The sequence below is a fragment of the Mustelus asterias genome, chromosome 27 (assembly GCF_964213995.1).
Source record: "Mustelus asterias chromosome 27, sMusAst1.hap1.1, whole genome shotgun sequence".
Classification (NCBI taxonomy): domain Eukaryota; kingdom Metazoa; phylum Chordata; class Chondrichthyes; order Carcharhiniformes; family Triakidae; genus Mustelus; species Mustelus asterias.
The window spans coordinates 6,071,329-6,094,956 of NC_135827.1; the positions used below are offsets into that span (position 1 = coordinate 6,071,329).

The 23,628-nt window shown below is 47.3% G+C and overlaps 1 protein-coding gene across 1 annotated transcript in view; it reads left to right on the forward strand.

Annotated features, from left to right (window-relative positions):
• The window catches only part of kirrel3a (kirre like nephrin family adhesion molecule 3a), a 316,764-nt gene extending 293,737 nt beyond the window's left edge, over nt 1-23,027 (forward strand). The window contains exons 13-15 of the mRNA XM_078198922.1: nt 11,957-12,063; nt 19,414-19,500; nt 22,587-23,027. Of these exons, the coding sequence (XP_078055048.1) occupies nt 11,957-12,063; nt 19,414-19,500; nt 22,587-23,027 (635 nt within the window). The remainder of the gene's footprint in view (nt 1-11,956; nt 12,064-19,413; nt 19,501-22,586) is intronic.
• Nucleotides 23,028-23,628: the final 601 nt, after the last annotated feature.

Below are 23,628 nucleotides of genomic sequence, written 5' to 3' on the forward strand. Positions count from 1 at the left end.
TTGAAATAAATTAGTAACTTTTCTCTGCTTACTTCAGGACTTGGTGCAGCTCACCTCAGAGGAGAGGTTGAGAGCTCCTGTATTTACTATTCTTTTGAATTCTTTATCTTAGAACATAGGACAGTGCAGGAACAGGCCCTTCGGCCCACTATGTTGTGCCAAACATGACGCCAAATTAAACTAATCCCTTCTGCCTGCCCTTGCTCCATATCCCTCTATTCCTTGCATATTCATGTGCTTATCTAAAAGCCCCTTAAACACCCCTATCGTATCTGCCTCCACCCCTGGCAGCGCGTTCCAGGCACCTACCACTCTCTGTGTAAAAAAACTTGCCCCTCACATCTCCTTTGAACTTTCCCCCTCTCATCTTAAGTGAATGGCCCCTGGCATTAAACATTTCCAATCTGGGACAAAGATTCTGACTGTCAACTCTGTCTGTGCCTCTTATAACTTTATAGACTTCTATCAGGTCTCCCCTCAGCCTCCGCCACCCCAGAGAAAACAATCCTAGTTTGTCCAGTCTCTCCTTATAGTTCATACCCTCTAATCCAGGCAGCATCCTGATAAACCTCTTCTGCACCCCCTCCAAAGCCTCCACATCCTTCCTGTAATGTGGCGACCAGAATTGAACGCAATAGTCTAAGTGCGGCCTAACCAAAGTTTTATAAAGCTGCAACAAGACATCCTGACTCTTGTACTCAGTGCCCCGACCCATAAAGGCAAGCATGCCATGTGCCTTCCTTACCACCCTATCTACATGTGTGGCCACTTTCAGGGAGCTATGGACTTGAAACCCAAGATCCCTCTGTGCATCGATGTTGTTCAGGGTCCTGCCATTAACTGTATACTCACCCTTAACATTTGATCTCCCAAAGTGCCTCCCACTTGCCGGGACTAAAGTCCCTCTGCCATTTCTTCGCCCATATCTGCAACTGGTCTACATCCCGCTGTATCCTTCTACACTATACACAATTCCACCTATTTTTGTGTTGTCTGCAAACTTACTTCAGCCGCTTAGTTCCACACACTGGAATTCTCCCTCTGAATTCCTCTGCCTCTCTATTCTCCACTTCTGCAGGAAGACTGTGCTTAAAACCTCACTCTTGCACCAAGCTTCTGAACATCTCCTTCTGAGGCTCATTGTTCATTGCTGGCTCTGCCGGACACCTATAACATGACGAGACCTCCCCCACCCCCCGCCTCAAAACCCCACACCAGGGAACCCGCCCGCATCCCAAACAGGATTGGCTTTTCTGGCTTCCCATGTGACAACTGTCCTGTCTGCTGTTGGACTATTTTTAGAAGCGTTCCTTAGAAGTGTTCCATCAATGAAGGTTGTGGTAGAAACAGCGGATAAAGGAAAGCTTCTCTCTTTTCTTCCGATATCTCCAACAGGAAGAGTATCCTTCCATTATGGACAGAGTTCTCACTCAGCAGTAATAATTGACCCCTGGGAAGTTTTGAAGCAATATTTTAATACTGATTACAGTACACCTCAATTCTGGTACCCAGTTACCCGATTGGCGTCGCAGGTACTGGTGTGAGTGATTGTCCCCTTCAATCATATGCCATTTTGATATTTTAAGGTTCCTTAGAGATTCTGTTTAGTTTGGCGCAGTAACCCTTTCAGGGGCTGCCTTTAATTTATCCCTCAAGTTGTTGATTTAGTTTATTTAGCAATGAAAACACAATCCTGTGTGAACCATCTTCCTGTGCTACTAAAATCTTTAACTAGGAGCGCTTTCATAGAAACCCTACAGTAAAGAAGGAGGCCATTCCGCCCATTGAGTCTACACTGACACTCTTAGTAAGAAGTCTCACAACACCAGGTTAAAGTCCAACAGATTTATTTGGTAGCAAACACCATAAGCTTTCGGAGCGCTGCTCCTTTCCACTCTATCTGACGAAGGAGCAGTGCTCCGAAAGCTTATGGTGTTTGCTACCAAATAAACCTGTTGGACTTTAACCTGGTGTTGTGAGACTTCTTACTGTGTTCACCCCAGTCCAACGCCAGCATCTCCACATCATGACTGACACTCTTACCCAGGCCCTCACCCTATCTCCATAATCCGGCACAATTTACCATTTAACATACACAACTTGAGACACTAAGGGGCAATCTAGCATGGCTAATTCACCTAACCTGCACATCTTTGGACTGTGGGAAGAAACTGGAGCACCCGGAGGAAACCCACACAGACATGGGGAGAATGTGCAGATTCCACACGGACAGTGACCCAAGCCGGGAATCGAACCCGGGTCCCTGGCGCTATGAGGCAGCACTGCTAACCATTGTGCCACCGTGCCGCCTTTTGATTGCCTGGTACCAGAAGAGTGGGTATCACTTCCTTACCAAACAAATTATTACAATGCTGGGAGATATAAACTATGTAGACATGAGTGTGAAACACTGAGGTGCAGACCCTCACTTTGACAGGCATGGGCAGTGATCAGAAAGTTGTAAACTGATTGTGAAAGCGTATGGCTGAATCATTGCCGAGCCAGAAGAGGTTTTCATTCCGCGGCAGTAGCATGGTGCACCATGGCTTCAATGTGTGCTTTACTGAAAATATCTGCCAAAGTTTGACAGGACCTCCCAAACCCACTACCTCCCCCAGCAAGGTGGAATGAGGGAAGCGGTATGTCACCTCCTCTGTAGGCTGAGCAGTCTCGTGATGACGTGGGGAGGTAATTGAGTGTCTTTAAAACAGAGATAGATAGGTTCTTGATCAATAAGGGGATCAAGGGTTACAAGGAGAATACAGGAGAATGGGATGAGAATCATATCAACCATGATTGAATGGCAGAACAGACTCGATGGGTCAAATGGTCTAATTCTGCTCCTATATCTTTTAGTCTAAAAGGTCACTTGATGGGAGCACGGGAGTTCTCCCTGGAGAGTGGGCAGAGTACAAACACGTGGAGGTGCTCCGACTATTGAATAAACTATTGTAGTTCTAAGCCTTGGTCACCTGTATTTAGAACCCTGCACTTTTACCTGGTGTCAGGAGTTGCCAGCATGGCACAAGGACTTTGCCTCATTGACACACTCGTGTTCAGTGAGAACATTGCGTACAGTTGGTCAAAGTTTGAGAAGGAGTGGTGTATTTACTGCCATGCCGGATTATCTGACATATCCGAAAAGGTACAAGCTTGCCCCTTACTAAATCTAGCAAGCCCCAAGGCCATTGAGAAATTTGAATTGTTTGTTTGTCAGATGCAGGAGGAGAAAGAGAACTCTGAAATAATTCTTAAAAAAGTTTGAAAGCATTTGACTTCCAGTGAATATAATACTCGACAGACACGCGTTTAATTCAATAAAGCAAAGATTTTGGGCAGGATTCTCCGACTGCGCTCGGCTGAAAACTGGAGATTCCCACCTGAGGTCAATGAAACTTTGCGTGGTCCTCACCCCCCGCCCGTTAGAATTCCAGTGGCGGGCAGGATGGGAGAATTCCGGCCCGGGGGGTGATTCTCTGGCCATGCTCGCCCCCAAAACCAGAGAATCCCACCCAAGATCAATGGACCTTTGCGTGATTCACTCCCCCTACCACGATGATTCCTGTGGCGGGTAGGACGGGAGAACTCCCCCGACACCCAAATGAATTAATAAAATCCTATACAGCAACCTTGAAAATCTTAGCAAAGAAATATACATTTGGTATCCTTACCGATGAGTTAGTCAGGGAAGGAATAGTCTGCGGAGTCCACAGCAATTCTGTCCGCAAGCTGCTGCCACGAGAGAAAGATTTAACATTACAAACAGCCATTAGCATCAGTAGGCTAAACGCACAATCAGAAAAAAGCAGCAAGGAGTTTAGAAGGGAAAGAAGTTTCCCCAGTACCGGGCACACCCCAACTGTTGTGACTATCAACCTCAGTACAGAACAGTATGGTAAATGCTGCAATACATGTGGCAAGTGTAATCATTTTGCAAACTACTGTACATCGAAACCGCAGCAGCCTTCCCTTGCCAGCAATGCATTACAGCCAGTCAGTCCTCCAAAGTTAGAAGCTTGAAACCAATGTGAGTGGCACTCTCATGGAATGCTTATTAAGAAGCAAAATGCACTGTGATCATAATGCCCACAGACTCGGCCCTATAAGACCTGCTGAAGCAGTCAGGCTTCAGACCACACACGGATATTCCCCACAGCAGAACAGTTACGTGGTAGGCTCAGATTGTGCCCATGTATGAAACAGCCGCCACCTATTAGCGGTGTCAGAACCAGCCAATCAGCATCCCAGTCATGCGGCTACAACAAAGGCCTTCCACAGCAGTAAACGTGGAGGCTCCTCCAGAGGCCTACGCAGCGAGCCCTGCACCTACTGGGTATAGCGATAGAACAACCCAAGACAGTCCACAGTGAGGGCACCAGCTCAAGAACAACTACAGCACAGCCAACTGGCACAATCACGTGCTCAGAGTGTAAGACCATACCAAGCATAAGGTTCCAGGACCACGTAACGACATAGTCCGCAACTGGCCTTCATCTTTCATCTTTGAACAATGAGAAACGTGTGAGGGGAGAGGAGACGTAATGGGCTATGCACCAGCTGCAACAGCTTTCTCTGTGTCTCACCCGACGTAAATAGTTACGAATTATTAGCCTGTTCAATCAGTATGTTATAAAATTATCCATTCTGTTACTGTTTATGTACACTGCTCAGGAGAGTGAATAAACTATTGTTGTTTTTAAGTCCTTAGTCCCCAGTCATTGAAACCCAGCACTTCTCCGCCCCCTAAGATCCCCTCCAACAACAAATTTTAAAAATGAGAAACCTCTCAATCAGCTTCACAGGAAAGTTATCAAACAAAATTTGACACCGAGTGTGACACGACTGTGCCTTTAAGAAATACATTTTGAATCATGTTTGTTGCAATTTGTAGGCAAGCCTGTTTTTTTCTGTTATTGGCACTGTGAGGTCAGTGGTGACATCTTTTATTGCTGCTTAAATGATTTGAATGGGCCTTTGCTTATTTTAATCTGGGCCTAATGCACTCTCTGGGAGTTTAAGACCCTTTTTGAATTGTTGTGGGAAGAATGATTGACAGGTCAGGTGGGACAGTTTGTTTTTCCTCTTCCAAGAGTTCTCTTACTTTCAGGTTTGGTTGCTGGCGAGTTAGAATGTGTTTGGACTCCAGGCTGAATGCAGTGTTTTATGTCTCTCCTTGATATTAGAAATTCAGCTGGCTAGTTGTTTGCAGTTTTTCTTGTCTTTCTGGAGTGAAAATGTTGCTGTCAGTGGTTTGCTTGCTAGAGAGCAGCAATGGCTCTATCTCTATCTCGAGGTGCTGGGATTTTCAGAACAGAGAAACCAGAGTTTCAATCCTCCAGCCAAAGGACTAATTCACAGCAGGTGTTGCAGAGCTGCAAAACCACGTGAGCATTCTCAGTTTCATAGAATCATAGAAACTACAGCACAGAAAGAGGCCATTCGGCCCATCGAGTCTGCACCGACCACAATCCCACCCAGGCCCTACCCCCATACCCCTACATATTTTACCCACTAATCCCTCTCACCTACGCAACTCAAGACACTAAGGGCAACTTTAGCATGGCCAATCAACCTAACCCGCACATCTTTGGACTGTGGGAGGAAACCGGAGCACCCGGAGGAAACCCACGCAGACACGAGGAGAATGTGCAAACTCCACACAGACAGTGACCCAAGCCGGGAATCGAACCCAGGTCCCTGGAGCTGTGAAGCAGCAGTGCTAACCACTGTGCTACCGTGCCGCCCTTTGTGTGCTAAACTTCTGGTCAAGGCTAACTTCATAAAATATCTTGGAGTTTCTGACCTGGATTATAACATGAGTCACATGAGATATTATGACAGCGGAACAAGAACTTGGTCAAAGAGGTAGACTTCTAAGGAGGAGAAGTACGGATACAGAATCAGCCAGGCTTATGGAGGGCATTGCAGAGTTTAAGGCCCAAAGTAGCGGAAGGTACAGCATTAGCGTGAAGTAATTAAGAGATGTTTAACAGGTCAGGATAAGTGACATATCTTATTGGCTTGGAAATACATCATCGTTCCTTCATTATTTTGGGGTCGAAGCCATAGAATCCCTGCAGTGCAGAAGGAGGCTATTCAGCCCATTGGGTGCACCGACCACAATCCCACCCAGGTCCTATCCCCGTAATTCCATATATTTACCCTGCTAATCCCCCTGACACTAGAGTCAATTTAGCTTGGCCAATCCACCTAACCCGCACATCTTTGATTGTGGGAGGAAGCCAGAGCACCCGGAGGAAACCCACGCAGACATGGGGAAAACGTGCAGACTCCACACAGACAGTCACCCGAAGCCGGAATCGAACCTGGGTCCCTGGCGCTGTGAGGCAGCAGTGCTAACCGCTGTGCCACCGTGCCACCCCAAGTCCTGGAACTCTGCCCCAAACAACACCCTGGGAGCATCTTCACCTCACGGACTGCAGCCGAACAAGAAGATGGCTTGTCACAACCTTCTGAAGGGAAACAAGGGATGGGCAAAAAGTGCTGGCTTTGCCAGTGATTCTCAGATCCTATGAATGAACCAAATAGGTAAGTCTGCTCTGGGCAGAACAAGTTTGGGCACGAAAGCAAATGAGAGACACTCAAACTGTGGAAGCTTCACCAAGAGGAATCACATCCCTAATATCAGAAGGCTGAGTTATGAAGAACAAATGGATACATCTGGGCTCTACAGGCTTAGAGAGAAGAGGGGTCTCCTGGAAATAAAGGCTTATCAGGTACCTTGGCACAACTTTCTGATTTTGTGCTCAGCAAGATCCCACAAGCAGTAGTGACCAGTCACACTGGTTCACCTGTGTTTTTTCTGATGCCAGTGGGGGTCGCTAAGAACAACACAAGAATTCCCTGCTTTGCAATGGAATCATTAATGTCTACCCACAGCCCCAGAACAGCTGGATAGAAACTCAGTTTAATGTCCTTATGAACTATAAACCAATCACTTTTAAAAACCAATTCGAACGTACAGCTAATAGTTGAAAGAATGACATGGCAAGACATCCTGTTTTGAAACATTTACTGTGATAAAACAATAAAAACACGATTAACTGTACACTATCTTTGCAGGTAAATTATACTTTAAACAACGGAACAGAATATTCCCATCTCTGTATCTTTAGCCCAAACAAGTACACATTGTTACCTTCTTCTATACTTCAACATAAATGTGCCCAATCAGACGTAAGGACCGATGAAACAGAGGATTGGAGGATAGCTAATGTGGTCCCGATATTTAAGAAGGGTAGGAAGGATAACCCGGGTAATTATAGGTCGGTGAGCTTGACGTCCGTGGTAGGGAAGTTGTTGGAGAGGATTCTTAGAGACAGGATGTATGCGCATTTAGAAAGGAATAAACTCATTAACGATAGTCAGCATGGTGGAGTTTTTTGAAGAAGTGACTAGAATGGTTGACGAGGGAAGGGCCGTGAATGTCGTCCATATGGACTTTAGTAAAGCGTTTGACAAAGTACCTCATGGTAGGTTGATGCAAAAGGTTGGATTTTATGGGATAAAGGGGGAGGTGGCGAGATGGGTGGAGAACTGGCTTGGTCACAGAAGACAGAGGGTGGTAGTGGAAGGGTCTTTTTCCGGATGGAGGCCTGTGACTAGTGGTGTTCCACAGGGCTCTGTATTGGGACCTCTGCTGTTTGTGATTTATATAAACGATCTGGAAGAATGTGTAACTGGGGTGATCAGTAAGTTTGCAGACGACACGAAATTGGCTGGACTTGCAGATAGTGAGGAACATTGTCAGAGGCTACAGATGGATATAGATAGGCTGGAAATTTGGGCAAAGAAATGGCAGATGGAGTTCAATCCTGATAAATGCGAAGTGATGCATTTTGGTAGAGCTAATGTAGGGGGGAGCTATACGATAAATGGCAGAACCATAAAGGGTGTAGATACGCAGAGGGACCTGGGTGTGCAAGTCCACAGATCCTTGAAGGTGACGTCACAGGTGGAGAAGGTGGTGAAGAAGGCATATGGCATGCTTGTCTTTATAGGACAGGGCATAGAGTATAAAAGTTGGGGTCTGATGTTGCAGATGTATAGAACGTTGGTTCGGCCGCATTTGGAATACTGCGTCCAGTTCTGGTCACCACACTACCAGAAGGACGTGGAGGCTTTAGAGAGAGTGCAGAGGAGGTTTACCAGGATGTTGCCTGTTATGGAAGGGCTTAGTTATGAGGAGAGATTGGGTAAACTGGGGTTGTTCTCACTGGAAAGACGGAGGATGAGGGGAGACCGAATAGAGGTGTATAAAATTATGAAAGGCATAGAGTGAACGGTGGGAAGCTTTTTCCCAGGTCAGTGGTGACGTTCACGAGGGGTCATAGGTTCAAGGTGAGGGCGGGGGGGGGGGAGGTTTAACATGGATATCAGAAGGACGTATTTTACACAGAGGGTGGTGGGGGCCTGGAATGCGCTGCCGGGCAAGGTGGTGGAGGCGGACACACTGGGAACGTTTAAGACTTATCGAGATAGCCACATGAACAGAGTGGGAATAGAGGGATACAAAAGAGTGCTCTATTTGGACCAGGGAGCGGCGCGGGCTTGGAGGGCCGAAGGGCCTGTTCCTGTGCTATATTGTTCTTTGTTCTTTGTTTTAATATAAGTTCTTTATTTGAAGATAAGACCACATACAGGGAGCTAATTGAGAGACCTCTATACAAATGTCTTATTCCTGGGGCGGGATGGTGCACAGTGGTTAGCAATGATGCCTCACAGCGCCAGGCACCCAGGTTCGATTCCGAGCTTGGGTCACTGTGTGTGCGGAGTCTGCACGTTCTTCCCATGCCTGCGTGGGCTTCCTCCGGGTGCTCTGGGTTCCTCCCACACTCCAAAAGACGTGCTGGTTAGCTGCATTGGCCATGCTAAATTCTCCCTCAGTGTGCCCAAACAGGCGCCTGAGTGTGGCAACTAGGGGATTTTCACAGTAACTTCATTGCAGTGTTGATGTAAGCCTACTTGTGACACTGATAAATAAACTTAAAAAAACCTGCTTGCAGACTGCCTACAGGTCACAGGACTAGTATGTCATGCCTTGCTGAATTGGTGCGATCAGTAGCTAAAGACATTCACCTCTTCAAGGTGCCAGCACAGAATATCGCAATACCCCCATTTCCTTCTGAACCTTTAAAGAATCAATTTTATTTACATATTTACTATTTACATGACAGCAGAATAACACTGTGTCTGAATGTACTTCAACACAGAGCAACATTTCCACAATTCTCTGAAAGGTATCGGTGCAGCTTTCATTAGGGTAATTTTCACTGGAGGATGATGTGCGTTACCAGAATGCTGGATAGGGTTGCCTTGTTTGTGTCTTAGATCATGTCCCTGTCACAGTGGAGGATTACTCGGGTGGTAGTGTACTGATTCAGCATCTGTTTCATCACACTGACCTGCTATTCAGTGTTTGAACTTGATATGATCTTGGTTCTGGGTGTATGTTGATGATTTCTGCAGGATGCCATGGGCCTTGAGTTGCGTGTTGTACTCAATCTTTCTGTCCGATGTTCAGCTTGGGCAGCTGGTTACCCGCACGCACTGGGCATCATTCATCTTCTCCTTGTTTATGAGCAATGCACAATGTATTCCGGGAAGTATCAGTGAGTGATGACTGGGGAGGGGCGGGTTATCCACACTTGCCTGCTGAGCAGCAATGCCCCATTGGGTTCTGTAGGACCATGAAGTTTGCGAGTTCAGAACGGGGATACGTATTCAGTTCAAACTGCTGTGTACCCCCTTGGCGGCTGATCTGCATTGCTGAGTTAAAGCACAGCGTTTCTGATGGTGCTTCTTGTGGTTTGCGGTCCTTATCATTGCTCGCTAACATGATGGATGGTTACCAAGCATGCCAGCAGGCCTGTCATCACTGGATCCATGGGGGGGGTTTTCCCATCCCGTCCACCACGGGAACCGTAGCGAAGGTCCATTGACCTCGGGCGGGATTTGCCGGTTTTGGGGTGAGCACGGCTGGAAAATCCTGCCCATGGTGTCCACAATATAACATTTCTGGAGTGGGTTTCTGGAGGACAGCATGGTGGCACAGTGGTTAGCACTGCTGCCTCACAGCACCAGGGCCCCGGGTTCAATTCCAGCCTCGGGTCACTGTCTGTGTGAGTTTGCTCGTTCTCCCCGTGTCTGCGTGGGTTTCCTCCGGGTGCTCCAGTTTCCTCTCACAGTCCAAAGATGTGCAGGTTAGGTGGATTGACCACGCTAAATTGATCTTCAGTGTCGAGGGATTATCAAAGTAAATATGTGGATTATAAGTAAATATATGGGGTTCTGGGGATAGGGCCGAGGTAGGATTGTTGTCGGTGCAGGCTCGATGGGCCGAATGGTTTCTTCTTGCACTGTAGGGATTCGATTTGATTTTGATTTGATTTATTATTGTCACATACAGTGAAAAGTATTGTTTCTTGAACACTATACAGACAAAGCATACCGCACATAGAGAAGGAAAGGAGAGAGTGCAGAATGCAGTGTTATAGTCATAGCTAGGGTGTAGAAAAAGATCAACTTAGTGCAAGATGGTCCATTCAAAAGTCTGACAGCAGCAGGGAAGAAGCTGTTCTTGAGTCGGTTGGTACGTGACCTCAGACTTTTATATCTTTTTCCCGAAGGAAGAAGGTGGAAGAAAGAATATCCGTGGTGCGTGGGGTCCTTAATTATGCTGGCTGCTTTTCCGTGGCAGCGGGAAGTGTAGGCAGTGTCAATGGATGGGAGGCTGGTTTGCGTAATGGATTGGGCTAAATTCACGACCTTTTTAGTTTCTTGCGGTCTTGGGCAGAGCAGGAGCCATACCAAGCTGTGATACAACCAGAAAGAATGCTGTCTCTGGTGCATCTGTAAAAGTTGAGTCATGGAGGTTTACAGCATGGAAACAGGCCCTTCGGCCCAACTTGTCCATGCCTCCCTTTTTTTTAAAACTCCTAAGCTAATCCCAATTGCCCGCATTTGGCCCATATCCCTCTATACCCATCGTACCCATGTAACTGTCTAAATGCTTTTTAAAAGATAAAATTGTACCCGCGTCTACTACTACCTCTGGCAGCTTGTTCCAGACACTCACCACCCTCTGTGTGAAAAAATTGCCCCTCTGGACACTTTTGTTTCTCTCCCCTCTCACCTTAAACCCATGCCCTCTAGTTTTAGACTCCCCTGCCTTTGGGAGAGTTGGTGAGAGTTGTAGCTGACATGCCAAATTTCCTTAGTCTTCTGAGAAAATAAAGGCATTGGTGGACTTTCTTAACTATAGTGTCGGCATGGGGGGACCAGGACAGGCTGTTGGTGATCTGAACAATTAGAAACTTGAAGCTCTCGACCCTTTCTACTTCGTCCCCATTGATGTAGACAGGGGCATGTTTTTCTTTACGCTTCCTGAAGTCGATGACAATCTCCTTCGTTTTGTTGACATTGAGGGCGAGATTATTGTCATCGCACCAGTTCACCAGATTCTTTATCTCATTCCTGTACTCTGTCTCATCATTGTTTGAGATCCGACCCACTACGGTGGTGTTGTCAGCAAACTTGAAAATCGAGTTGGAGGGGAATTGGCCACACAGTCATAGGTGTATAAGGAGTAGTGTAAATTATATGAGTGATTAAGGTGAGTATTGGTAGCAACATTTGAGTGTATTAGTTCCGAGGGATTGAATCTCTAATTGATTGTAGGTGCTGAGTTGTGCATTGGTTGGGTAAATCATCACTTGCCACTTCTGAGGTACGTATTTACAGTTGACCTTTTAAGGAGCAGTTGGATACAATGATGGGGCAGGGTGTGGGATCATGGATGAGCCTGTGTGTTGATTGCCTTCCGTACAATAGACTGCACTCCATGTCTCTCGCAGTCTCAGGCTGCTCATTGATTTGTAAATGTGAGTGATCGAGGGAGCAAGAGTTTGATTTCTCTGCTGTGACTGTTTTGCAGACGGTAAAGGTGAAGTCTCAGCCAAGAATGACATCCGGGTAGAGATTGTCCACAAGGACCATAATGGAACCCAGCAAACGGGAGAGCAGACAATTAAAAACGTGATGGTGAGTTCAGGACTTCTCATCCACAATCCTCAATGACTCAGTGGGTTAATGCACTGTGCTGTGTGAGACAAGAAGCACACTTTTCAGATCAGAGCTCCAAGCATCATGCTCTGGCTGTGCTAATCTGGCTGATCTCACTCAGGGTAGGAGTGTCTGATGCCACAGGGTTAGAGGTCAGAGCAGTCAGCCCTAAGTCCTGCTGCTGTTATAGTGAATGTTCCCAGCACCGCCAGATACACTTAGAATCCACACTCAATGTTACCACTCGCATTCAACATCAACACAGGCTACACAGTACGCACAATGGGAACTAGCAATCCCACAGTACACACTGACAATAATACACAGTCCCATAGTACACACTGACAATAATACACAGTCCCACAGTACACACTGACAATAATACAGTCCCATAGTACACACTGACAATGAATACACAGTCCCACAGTCCCATAGTGCACAATGACAATATGAATACACTGTCCCAGAGTACACACTGACAATAATACACAGTCCCATAGTACACACTGACAATAATACACAGTCCCACAGTACACACTGGCAATAATACACAGTCCCACAGTACACACTGACAGTAATACACAGTCCCATAGTACACACTGACAATAATACACAGTCCCACAGTACACACTGACAATAATACACAGTCCCACAGTACACACTGACAATAATACACAATCCCATAGTACACACTGACAATAATACACAGTAAGAAGTCTCACAACACCAGGTTAAAGTCCAACAGGTTTATTTGGTAGCAAATACCATAAGCTTTCGGAGCACTGCTCCTTCGTCAGATGGAGTGGATATCTGCTGGCAATAATACACAGTCCCACAGATGGAGTGGATATCACACTGGCAATAATACACAGTCCCACAGTACACACTGGCAATAATACACAGTCCCACAGTACACACTGACAATAATACACAGTCCCACAGTACACACTGACAATAATACACAGTCCCACAGTACACGCTGACAATAATACACAGTCCCACAGTACACACTGACAATAATACACAGTCCCACAGTATACACTGACAATAATACAATTCCCACAGTACACACTAGGAATAATATACAGTCCCACAGTACACATTGGCAATAAAACACAGTCCAAAAGTACACTCTGGCAATAAAACACAGTCCCACAGTACACATTGGCAATAATACACAGTCCCACAGTACACACTGACAATAATACACAGTCCCACAGTACACACTGACAATAATACAGTCCCATAGTACACACTGACAATGAATACACAGTCCCACAGTCCCATAGTGCACAATGACAATATGAATACACTGTCCCAGAGTACACACTGACAATAATACACAGTCCCATAGTACACACTGACAGTAATACACAGTCCCATATTACACACTGACAATAATACAGTCCCACAGTGCACACTGACAATATGAATACACTGTTGCACAGTACACACTAATAATGGGTGGCACAGTGGTTAGCACTGCTGCCTCACAGCACCAGGAACCCGGGTTTGATTCCCAGCTAGGGTCACTGTCTGTGCGGAGTCTGCACGTTCTCCCCATGTCCGCGTGGGTTTCCTCCGGGTGCTCCGGTTTCCTCACACAGTCCAAAGACGTGCTGGTTAGGTGGATTAGCCATGCTAAATTCTCCCTGAGTGTACCCAAACAGGTGCCGGAGTGTGGCGACTAGAGGATTTTCACACTACCATAATTGCAGTGTTAATGTAAGCCTACTTGTGACACTAATAAATGAAATAAATAAACGACATGAATGCACAGCCCCACAGTACACACTGAAAGGAAGAACACACATCCCACTGTAAACACTCAAGGATGGACACACACTCCCAGAGTGCACATTACACTGTTAATATGAACATGCAATGCTACCCTCTGCAGCTCGATAGTATATATACACACACAGCATGAATATATAGTCCCACAATGCACACTGAGAGCATGGGCTTTCTGCTCAACCTATGCATGCGTGGCTGAGAGCCCAGATATCCATTACTGTAATAAAACACCTGAGCCCCAGGAAAAACATTGCTTTATTGATGGCTCTGACTCTCTGATCTCTTCTGACAATTCTACATTGTTTATCTACACAAAATAACGAGGTTTCACGTGCTTGCAGTTGGTGATATTGATACTTTAAAGTATCTAGATATTCAACACATTTGTTGACCTGCAGTAAAAATGATTTTTTTTCGGTATGTTATCTATGAATTGCTTTTAAAAATGTGTTTTATATTCACCTTACTGTCATTCTGGAACCATTGGTTCTTTACAGTGTATCGTTGGTGAATGGATATGGAAATGTTATAGCTTGGGCATCGGGGGAGGGGGGGCAAAAGAAGCCCAATGGGCTGGGGGAACCCATTGTCATGGGCCGAGGGTTATGAGGGGCCATTGGGGATGTGTAGGTGCGCCCTTTTGCATGGGAGAATGAGGAGGTCCTTAACTTTCGTTGTCTTCATGTGGACTAAATGGCACATCTGAGGTGCCATGAACCACAACTCTGTGAAAATCTGCTCAGGGCCATGATAATTGTGGGTGATGAGCACATGCCCATCCCTGCAATGCAGCCAGCTAAGTGCCGAGTGCGGGCTCGCAACCCAAACCAGAACGTACCCTAAAAAGACAGAAAATCAGAAAACCTGGGCATGTGGTCAGCCATCCCAGAATCGGGTCCCTGACGCCATTTTTTTAAAGGTCCATAGAAGTCTCTCTGGCTCGGCAAAAATACAGCTCTTTGATCACAAGACCATAGGACATGGGTCTTTTTCCGGCTGGATGTCTGTGACTAGTGGTGTTCATGATGTGGAGATGCCGGCGTTGGACTGGGGTGAACACAGTAAGAGTTTTAACAACACCAGGTTAAAGTCCAACAGGTTTATTTGATAGCAAATACCATTAGCTTTCGGAGCGCTCGCTCCGAAAGCTAATGGTGTTTGCTACCAAATAAACCTGTTGGACTTTAACCTGGTGTTGTTAAAACTCTTACGAGTGGTGTTCTGCCGGGCTCTGTATTGGGACCTCTGCTGTTTGTGATTTATATAAACAATCTGGAAGAAGGTGTAACTGGGGTTATGAGTAATTTTGCGGACGACACGAAAATGGCTGGACTTGCAGATAGTGAGGAACATTGTCAGAGGCTACAGAAGGATATAGATAGGCTGGAAATTTGGGCAAAGAAATGGCAGATGGAGTTCAATCCTGATAAATGCGAAGTGATGCATTTTGGTAGAACTAACGTAGGGGGGAGCTATACGATAAATGGCAGAACCATAAAGGGTGTAGATACGCAGAGGGACCTGGTGTGCAAGTCCACAGATCCTTGAAGGTGATGTCACAGGTGGAGAAGGTAGTGAATAAGGCATATGGCATGCTTGCCTTTATAGGACGGGGCATAGAGTATAAAAGTTGGGGTCTGATGTTGCAGTTGTATAGAACGTTGGTTCGGCCGCATTTGGAATACTGCGTCCAGTTCTGGTCGCCACACTACCAGAAGGACGTGGAGGCTTTAGAGAGAGAGTGCAGAGGAGGTTTACCAGGATGTTGCCTGGTATGGAAGGGCTTAGTTATGAGGAGAGATTGGGTAAACTGGGGTTGTTCTCACTGGAAAGACGGAGGATGAGGGGTGACCTAACAGAGGTGTATAAAATTATGAAAGGCATAGATAGGGTGAACGGTGGGAAGCTTTTTCCCAGGACGGTGGTGACGAGGGGTCATAGGTTCAAGGTGAAGGGGGGGAGGTTTAACACGGATATCAGAAGGACGTATTTTACACAGAGGGTGGCGGGGGCCTGGAATGCGCTGCCGGGCAAGGTGGTGGAGGCGGACACACTGGGAACGTTTAAGACTTATCTAGATAGCCACATGAACGGAGTGGGAATGGAGGGATACAAAAGAATGGTCCAGTTTGGACCAGGGAGCGGCGCGGACTTGGAGGGCCGAAGGGCCTGTTCCTGTGCTATATTGTTCTTTGTTCTTTGTTATGGGAGCAGAATTAGGTCACTCAGCCCATCGAGTCTGCTCTGCCATTCAATCATGGCTGATTTTTTTCTCATCCCCATTTTCCTGCCTTTTCCCCATAACCCCTGATCCCCTTATTAATCAAGAACCTATCTATCTCTGTCCTAAAGACACTCAATGACCTGTCCTCCACAGCATTGTGCGGCAAAGAGTCTCACAGATTCACAACACTCTGGCTGAAGAAATTCCTCTTCATCTCTTTTTTAAAGAATCGTACCTTTCGCCTGAGGTTGTGCCCTCTGGTTCTAGTTTTTCCTACTAATGGAAACATCCTCTCCACATCCACTCTATCCAGGCCTCGCACTATCCTGTAAGTTTCAATAAGATCCCCCCTCAACCAATCAGCTTTCTATTTACATTTCTTCTTATTCCAGCCACCTGAATTTTTATAACAAAGTTTAAAGTTTATTTATTAGCATCACAAGTAGGCTAGCATTAACACTGCAATGAAGTTACTGTGAAAATCCCCTAGTCGCCACACACCGGCGCCTGTTCGGGTACACTGGGGGAGAATTTAGCATGGCCTGTGCATCTAACCATCACGTCTTTTGGAGTGTGGGAGGAAACCCGGAGCACCCGGAGGAAACTCATGCAGACATGGGGAGAATGTGCAAATTCCACACAGAGAGTGACCAAAGGCCAGAAGAGAACCCGGGTCCCTGATGCTGTGAGGCAGCAGTGCTAACTACTGTGCTACCGTGCTGCCCAAGGACCCAAGCACCGTTCAGGTATACAAAATCCTGAGAGGTATGGACAAGAGTAGAGAGGAAGAAACTGTTCCCACTTGTGAGAGGATCAGGAACCAAGAGGCACAGATGGGGCAGCACAGTGGTTCGCACTACTGCCTCACAGCACCAGGGACCCAGCTTCGATTCCGGCCTCAGGTGACTGTCTGTGCGGAGTCTGCACGTTCTCCCCGTGTCTGTGTGGGTTTCATCCGCGTGCTCCAGTTTCCTCCCACACTCCAAAGATATGCGAGTTAGGTTGATTGGCCATGCTAAATTGCCCCTTAGTGTCAGGGGGATTAGCAGGGTAAATATGTGGGGATACGGGAATAGGGCCTGGGTGGGATTGTTGTCGGTGCAGGCTCGATGGGCCAAATGGCCTCCTTCTGCACTGTCGGGGTTCTTTGATTCTATTCTATGATTTAAAGTTATTTGTAAAAGAAGCAAAAGCGACACGAGGAAAAGCTTTTTCACGCAGCGAGTGGTTGAGGTCTGGGATACTCTGCCTGAGAGTGGAGTGGAGGCATTCATAGGGAATTAGACTGTGACCTATAAAGGAAGAATGTGCAGGGTTATGGGAGAATTGTGCTCAGTGAATTGCTGATTCGGAGAGCTGTTGCAGGCACGATGGGCCAAAGAGCCTCCTCCTGCAGTGTAAACTATCCTGTGATGCTGTGAAATCTCCTGAGAGACACCTTATTGAGCACTTTTGAAAATGAATGCACCTTCATCCTCTTTTATCAATCCTTTCCTTCACACATCACAATTATGTTTGTCAGACTTGACTTCCCTTTGACAAATCTCGCTGCATCACCCTGATTATTCCATCAGACTGACACCATGTTAATCTGTTCTGGAATTATGGATTCTAAGAGTTTGCCTGCAACTGACACAAGATTAAATGATCCTGCAGTCCATCTGCTTTACCCCATCTCTCCCTTCATGGACTGTGATTTCACATTGGTTGCTCTCTATGTTTTAAGCATTATTTGTATAAGGAATGTAGGAACAGGAGGCTACTATTCAGCACCCCTCCCCCTCACCGCCATTCAGTCAGACCTGTACATCGACTCCATTTAGCTGCCTCTGCTCCCTTCACCAAACCAAACTCAAAAAACCCAATTAATCCACAGCTTTTTTAGCTGAAGAATTACAGATTTCTACTGCCCTTTACAATCCCCGCAGAGCAGCGGGGAGGCAGTGACCTGGTGGTATTGTCACTGGACCTGAGACCCAGGGTAATGCTCTGGGGACCCAGGTTCAAATCCCACCACGGCAGATGGTGAAATTTGAATTCAGTAAAAGAATCTGGAATTGAAAGTCTATTGGTGACCATGAAACCATTGCTGATAGTCATAAATACCTCTCTGGTTCATTCATGTCCTTTAGGGAAGAAATCTGCCTGATCTGACCCACAGCAATATGCTTGACTCTTAAAATGCCCAACATCCCATGAATGAATTAAAAAATAAAGAGTCTGCAGCAACTTTGCAACAGTGCATTTTACCCAGGCTCTCCCCTCCACCCAACCTCCATAACCCCATGCATTTATCATGGCCAATCCACCTAGCCTGCACATCTTTGAACTGTCGAAGGAAACCGGAGCACCTGGAGGAAACCCACGGGAAGAACATGCAAACTCCACACGGACAGTCACCCAAAGCTGGAATCGAATCCAGGTCCCTGGTGCTAACCACTGTGCCACTGCATTGCTCTTTGTGTGAAACTGCTCACTGGTTTCTCTCCAGAATGTCCTGCCTCTAATTTTACAATTGGTCTCGATAGTTTCTCTGCATTTTCCTGATTGAATCCTTTTCAATTTATTTTTATTCATTCATGGGACATGGATGTTGCTGTCTGGCCAGTATTTATTGCCGATCCCTAGTTGCTCTTGAACTGAGTGTCTTGCTAGGCCACTTCAGAGGGCAGTTGAGGGTCAACCACATTGCTGTGGCTCTGGAGTCACATGTAGGTCAGACCGGGTGAGGACGGCAGATTTCCTTCCCTAAAAGACACTAGTGAACCAGATGGGTTTTTCCGACAATCAACAATTTACTGGTCATCAGTAGATTCTTAGTTCCAGATTTTTTTTTAATTGAATTCAAATTCCACCATCTGCCGTGGTGGGATTCGAACCCAGAGTCCCCAGAACATTAGCTGAGTTTCTGGATCAATAGTCTAGCGATGATGCCACTTGGCCATCACCTCCCCGTTTGAACCAAGTTTAAACAAGCCAGTCCTCATGACTAAAGCATCCACTGCAGTTTCTTAATAAATGAAAAGGAAATGGCATTTAAATGTTTTTTGTACTTGTCCATCACGATCCCTGCACCCGAAAGTGCTAACGTAATTCTTGGCACCTCCTCGAAGATGAGAACACAAGTATAAATAGAGGAGAAGCCCTCTTGCAGAGTAGAGAGCACACCATTCACCGTGTTTGTGGGGGCACGGTCGAACTCTTTGCTGAGGCAAAATCAGACATTTATCGTCGTGGCATACTTGGCTGTGGGGCAGGGGAAAAGGTGAGAGGATCGAGAGTCAATGATGTTATTGTGTTGTTTACAGATCGACAGAGGAGAGTTTGATCAGGACCCGGTGCTGAAACAACTGGAAGTTCTCAAGGAAGAGGAGAAAGAATACCAGCACATCAAGGTTGGGAGAGCTCACAGTGGATCTTCTGGTGTTCAATCTATCTTCAGTTCTCCGGTTCATATTGATAGAAACCGGACTTTATTTGCAACCATTGTACCATCATTGAAAACACAGAAAGGGGGAAGTGGATGCGGAGGTGGGCCAGGCTGTGCCTGCATGATGCTAATTCAGCAAGAAAGGTGTCTGTCCCACACCCCACCCACCCACCCACCTCTCCAATTGGGCTCCAATTGTCCTCCCCAATGGCCGGATTGGAGAGCTTTCAGCAATTCTGAGGAGGCACGGGGCGGGATTTTTCGGCCCCGCTCGCCCCAAGGCTGGAAAATCCCACCCAAAGACAACGGACCTTTGCATGGTCCATGTCTTGCCCGCTACAATTGCTGCGGCAGGCAGGAAGGGAAATTTCCCACCCATGGAGTGAGAAGACTGGACAACCTTTCCCTGCTTCCCCGAACCCGCTCCAGCTCAATCTTCAGCAATAGGCAGAAACCGTAAAGTTAATGCTTCAAATTCAAAACTAAAGATAAGAGATGTGACTGTGAAAGTCTAACTTGTGGGTTTTCTCTCACAAGATGCAACAGAGTCAGAGAGTGAGGTGATTTGATTCCTGAGGTTGAATATTCCCGGCTCATTGGTGACAGGCTGCCGGAGGGTGGGCCAAAATGCCGAGGTTGGGGGGGCGGGGAGGGAGGGGGGGGAGCGGAGGGAAGGGTAGCCTGATGCCTTTCTCACACCATGCTGCATTGGCAGGGGCGGGAAACACGATGGTGCAGCCACCCACCAAGTGGCTAACTGAGCCAATGAATGGTCAATTCAGGATTGCTTCTAAGCTGCATGGGAATTGTGCCTTTCTTGGCGGGGTGCTGGGGGAGTCGGGTGGGGGGGGGATTGGGGTCGATGCTGCTATTGCATGGGGGGACTGCCAGGTAAACTCTGGTGGCCTCCCAGCTGATTGGTGGAGGCTCCCTGATGTGTGCTCCATGGCCAACGGGGAGGCTCTCCCCCACCGTTGGCCATGGCTGCCTTGTGGCGACGGTGCCATGAGTCCTCCATGAATACCCCCAACACTGACAAGGCTCCCACCACCTTCTCCACCTGCCACCGAGGTCACTCAACCATTAAAACACCCTCTCCTCAGAGTTTCAGCCTCAGCAGTGACCATCGCTAGGGGAATGACGTCCCAGCAATGGCCTCTTAACTGACCACTGCAGGCAATATCCTGTCCCTGCCCCTCCCCCGCCCCCCGCCCACCCCAACACCAGCTGGAGCGGTCTCAGCTCCCACTTTTGGCTCTGGCAGTGGGACTGGTAAGTGACAATATGGCGCAGTTCTGAATCGATGGTCTGTTCTTTCAGGCGGGTGGGAAATCAGTGAGACAGAATGATCCTCATTGCTCCTTTGCAAAAGATGGTGTGAGGTGAGGTGGGGAGGGAAAGAGCTGTGCAGAATGGGAGCAGGAGGAACGGTCTCAGCACCATATGGAGTGATGAGACATTCCCATCTCTTCCTGGGGGCATTCCGGGCCCCCTTTCCCATATGTGACCAGGCCCTGCTCCCAGTCCTCTCATTCCGGACTCTTGCTCCGTGGGCATGAATCTGGATGGAGTGCGGGAGAGCAAAGTTCACAGGGACAGGAGGAACAGTGAGGAAAGGCCCTTCGATTTTTCACAAGTGAATGGGTGAAGAGCAACATGGGATTTAAAGGGAGGCTACCCCCTTCCCTACACTCATACCACAAATCTCTGCTGACTTGCCTTCCTCTCAGCTCTGACAAAGGGTCATCTAGACTCGAGAGGTTGGCTCCATTCTCTCTCCACAGATGCTGTCATTCCAGCTGAGATCTGCGAGCATTTTCTGTTTTTGTTTCAGATCCCAGCATCTGCAGTAGTTTGCATTTATTTAAAGGGAGGCCATTTCCTGCCCCCAGCCTATTCTGCCATGAATGATCTGTACCCGGTCATGGGTGATCTGTACTTAAACACCATCTCCCACAGTCTGAAAGATGCATTGGCCGTGCTAAATTCTCCCTCGGTGTATCCGAACAGGCGCCGGAGTGTGGCGACTAGGGGATTTTCACAGTAACTTCATTGCAGTGTTAATGTAAGCTTACTTGTGACACTGATAAATAAACTTTAACCATCTACCTTCCTTAGCTCCACCATTACCCAGCAAAATCAATTCAATATTCAGGTAAAAAAAAGGAAATTCTTGCAATTCTGTCACTCGGTTCACAGCGGCAGAATATCCCAAAGCCCAGCACGGTCGATCAAATACTTCTGAATACAGTCACCGGCGCAATGTGAGAAATGCAGCAGCAACTGACCACAGCTCCTTCGACAGCACCAAGGGTGGTTGGAGATGGGTAACAAATGCTGACACTGCCGGCGATGCCAACATCCTGTCAACTTTTTTTAAAAACAAAGCTAATTTGGACGCAGCAAGATCCCAGCGAGGCTAATCGCCAGATTGTCAGTTTTAATAAAATAACCGGACTCCTGGGGAAATTCAACCTCACTGAGGCTCAGAGGTTGAGTGTGAGGTAAGCAGGGCCCCCTGAGTGAAGGATCCTTGCAGCCAAACATACATTTTTTTACCTTGCCCATGTGCAACAGGAACTGACAGACGAATTACAACTTATAAAGAAGCCCTTAATATTGAGAAGAGTTACCCTGAATCAACATCTTCAAAAACAGATTATCTGGTGATTAACACATCGCTGTTGGTGGCACCATACTGAGTACAAAATGGCTGCCGCATTTCTCTATATTACAGTGACTGCACCTCAGGAGTATTTAATTGGCTGTAAAGAGATTTGATGTGTCCTGAAATCCTGAAAGGAGCTGGAGGAATAAAAGTTCTTTCAGTGTAAACACCATGTGTAGAACCTCAGCTGGATGAGGTAGGCGCCTGGATTCTTCGTCCAGTGAAGTGGCAACCAATGGCCATCAGTAGGATGGATACCTGCCCCCGATTGTCAGTCCTTTAGTGATTCATAAAATAGATCACAATGCACTTAAAATGCAACCAGACTCAAATGGTTCAAAGATCAATTCTTTGCTAATAGTTTCATTTCCTTTTTCTCATAGGATCCGACCAATGGTTATTACAGCGTCCGCACCTTCCCAGATCTTCGGCCAGCTGGCAACACTGCCACTGTGGGGTGCCCACCTGACCAGAGGCCCAACGTGAAGCAGCGGGTGCCCACCGGCATGTCCTTCTCCACCCTCTACACGCAACTGAGCGCGGCCAACCGCATGTACGAGTACGGGCAGCGCTTTGTGCTGGGCAATGGCAGCAGCTCCATCGAGCTGTGCGAGCGGGAATACCAGCGAGGATCCATGAGTGACAGCAACTCCTTCCTGGACAACCAGTGCAACAGCAGCGTCAGCAGCAACAGCAAGCAGGACAGCTCGGTCCAGTTCGACGAGGCCAGCAAGGCTTCTGCCTCCTCTCACTACTCGCACTCCTCCTCGCAGAACTCAGACTTAACGCGGCCACTGCAGAGGCGGATGCAGACCCACGTCTAACCCCCGGACTGGCGGCGACTTGGCACCGTCGACTCCCAGCTTCACAGCTGTGTTTCTGCTCTTGTGCTTCCTCTGAAAGTGGGGCCTTGAACAGGGCATTCCCTCTTAAGGTGAATTCTTCCACGGCCAAGCATCCCCGACCCTCAACAATCTGGAACTGCGCCATTGCGACACCGAGGAGCCTGGGCATCAGAACTGTGACAGACTCCGCACCCACTTATTCACCACTTTGTGGCTCTGAGTACTGAACTGAACCCAATGATGGTGGGACAGAGTCCTGTGGTCACTAGGTTTATCTCACCTGTAACTGATCGGTAACAGGCAAATCAAACGCATCCTGTTCCACAAGGATATCTCTTTAACTACATCTGGGTCAAAGATCAGCCAAGGGGCACCCTAGAAATGCATAAGGACTTGACGCCAGATTGAACTGCTGACCCCATACCTTGACCCCAGTGTGGGGATCAGCTCCGCCAGGCCAGGTTCAATGGCTCTGTTGTTTCAGACACGAATCTAGCTCGCATCTTGTCCAGTTAAAACACCGGCAGGTCCACCGCCGTTGGTGATTTCAGAGGCTTGTGGGGTCACGGCACTGAGAATC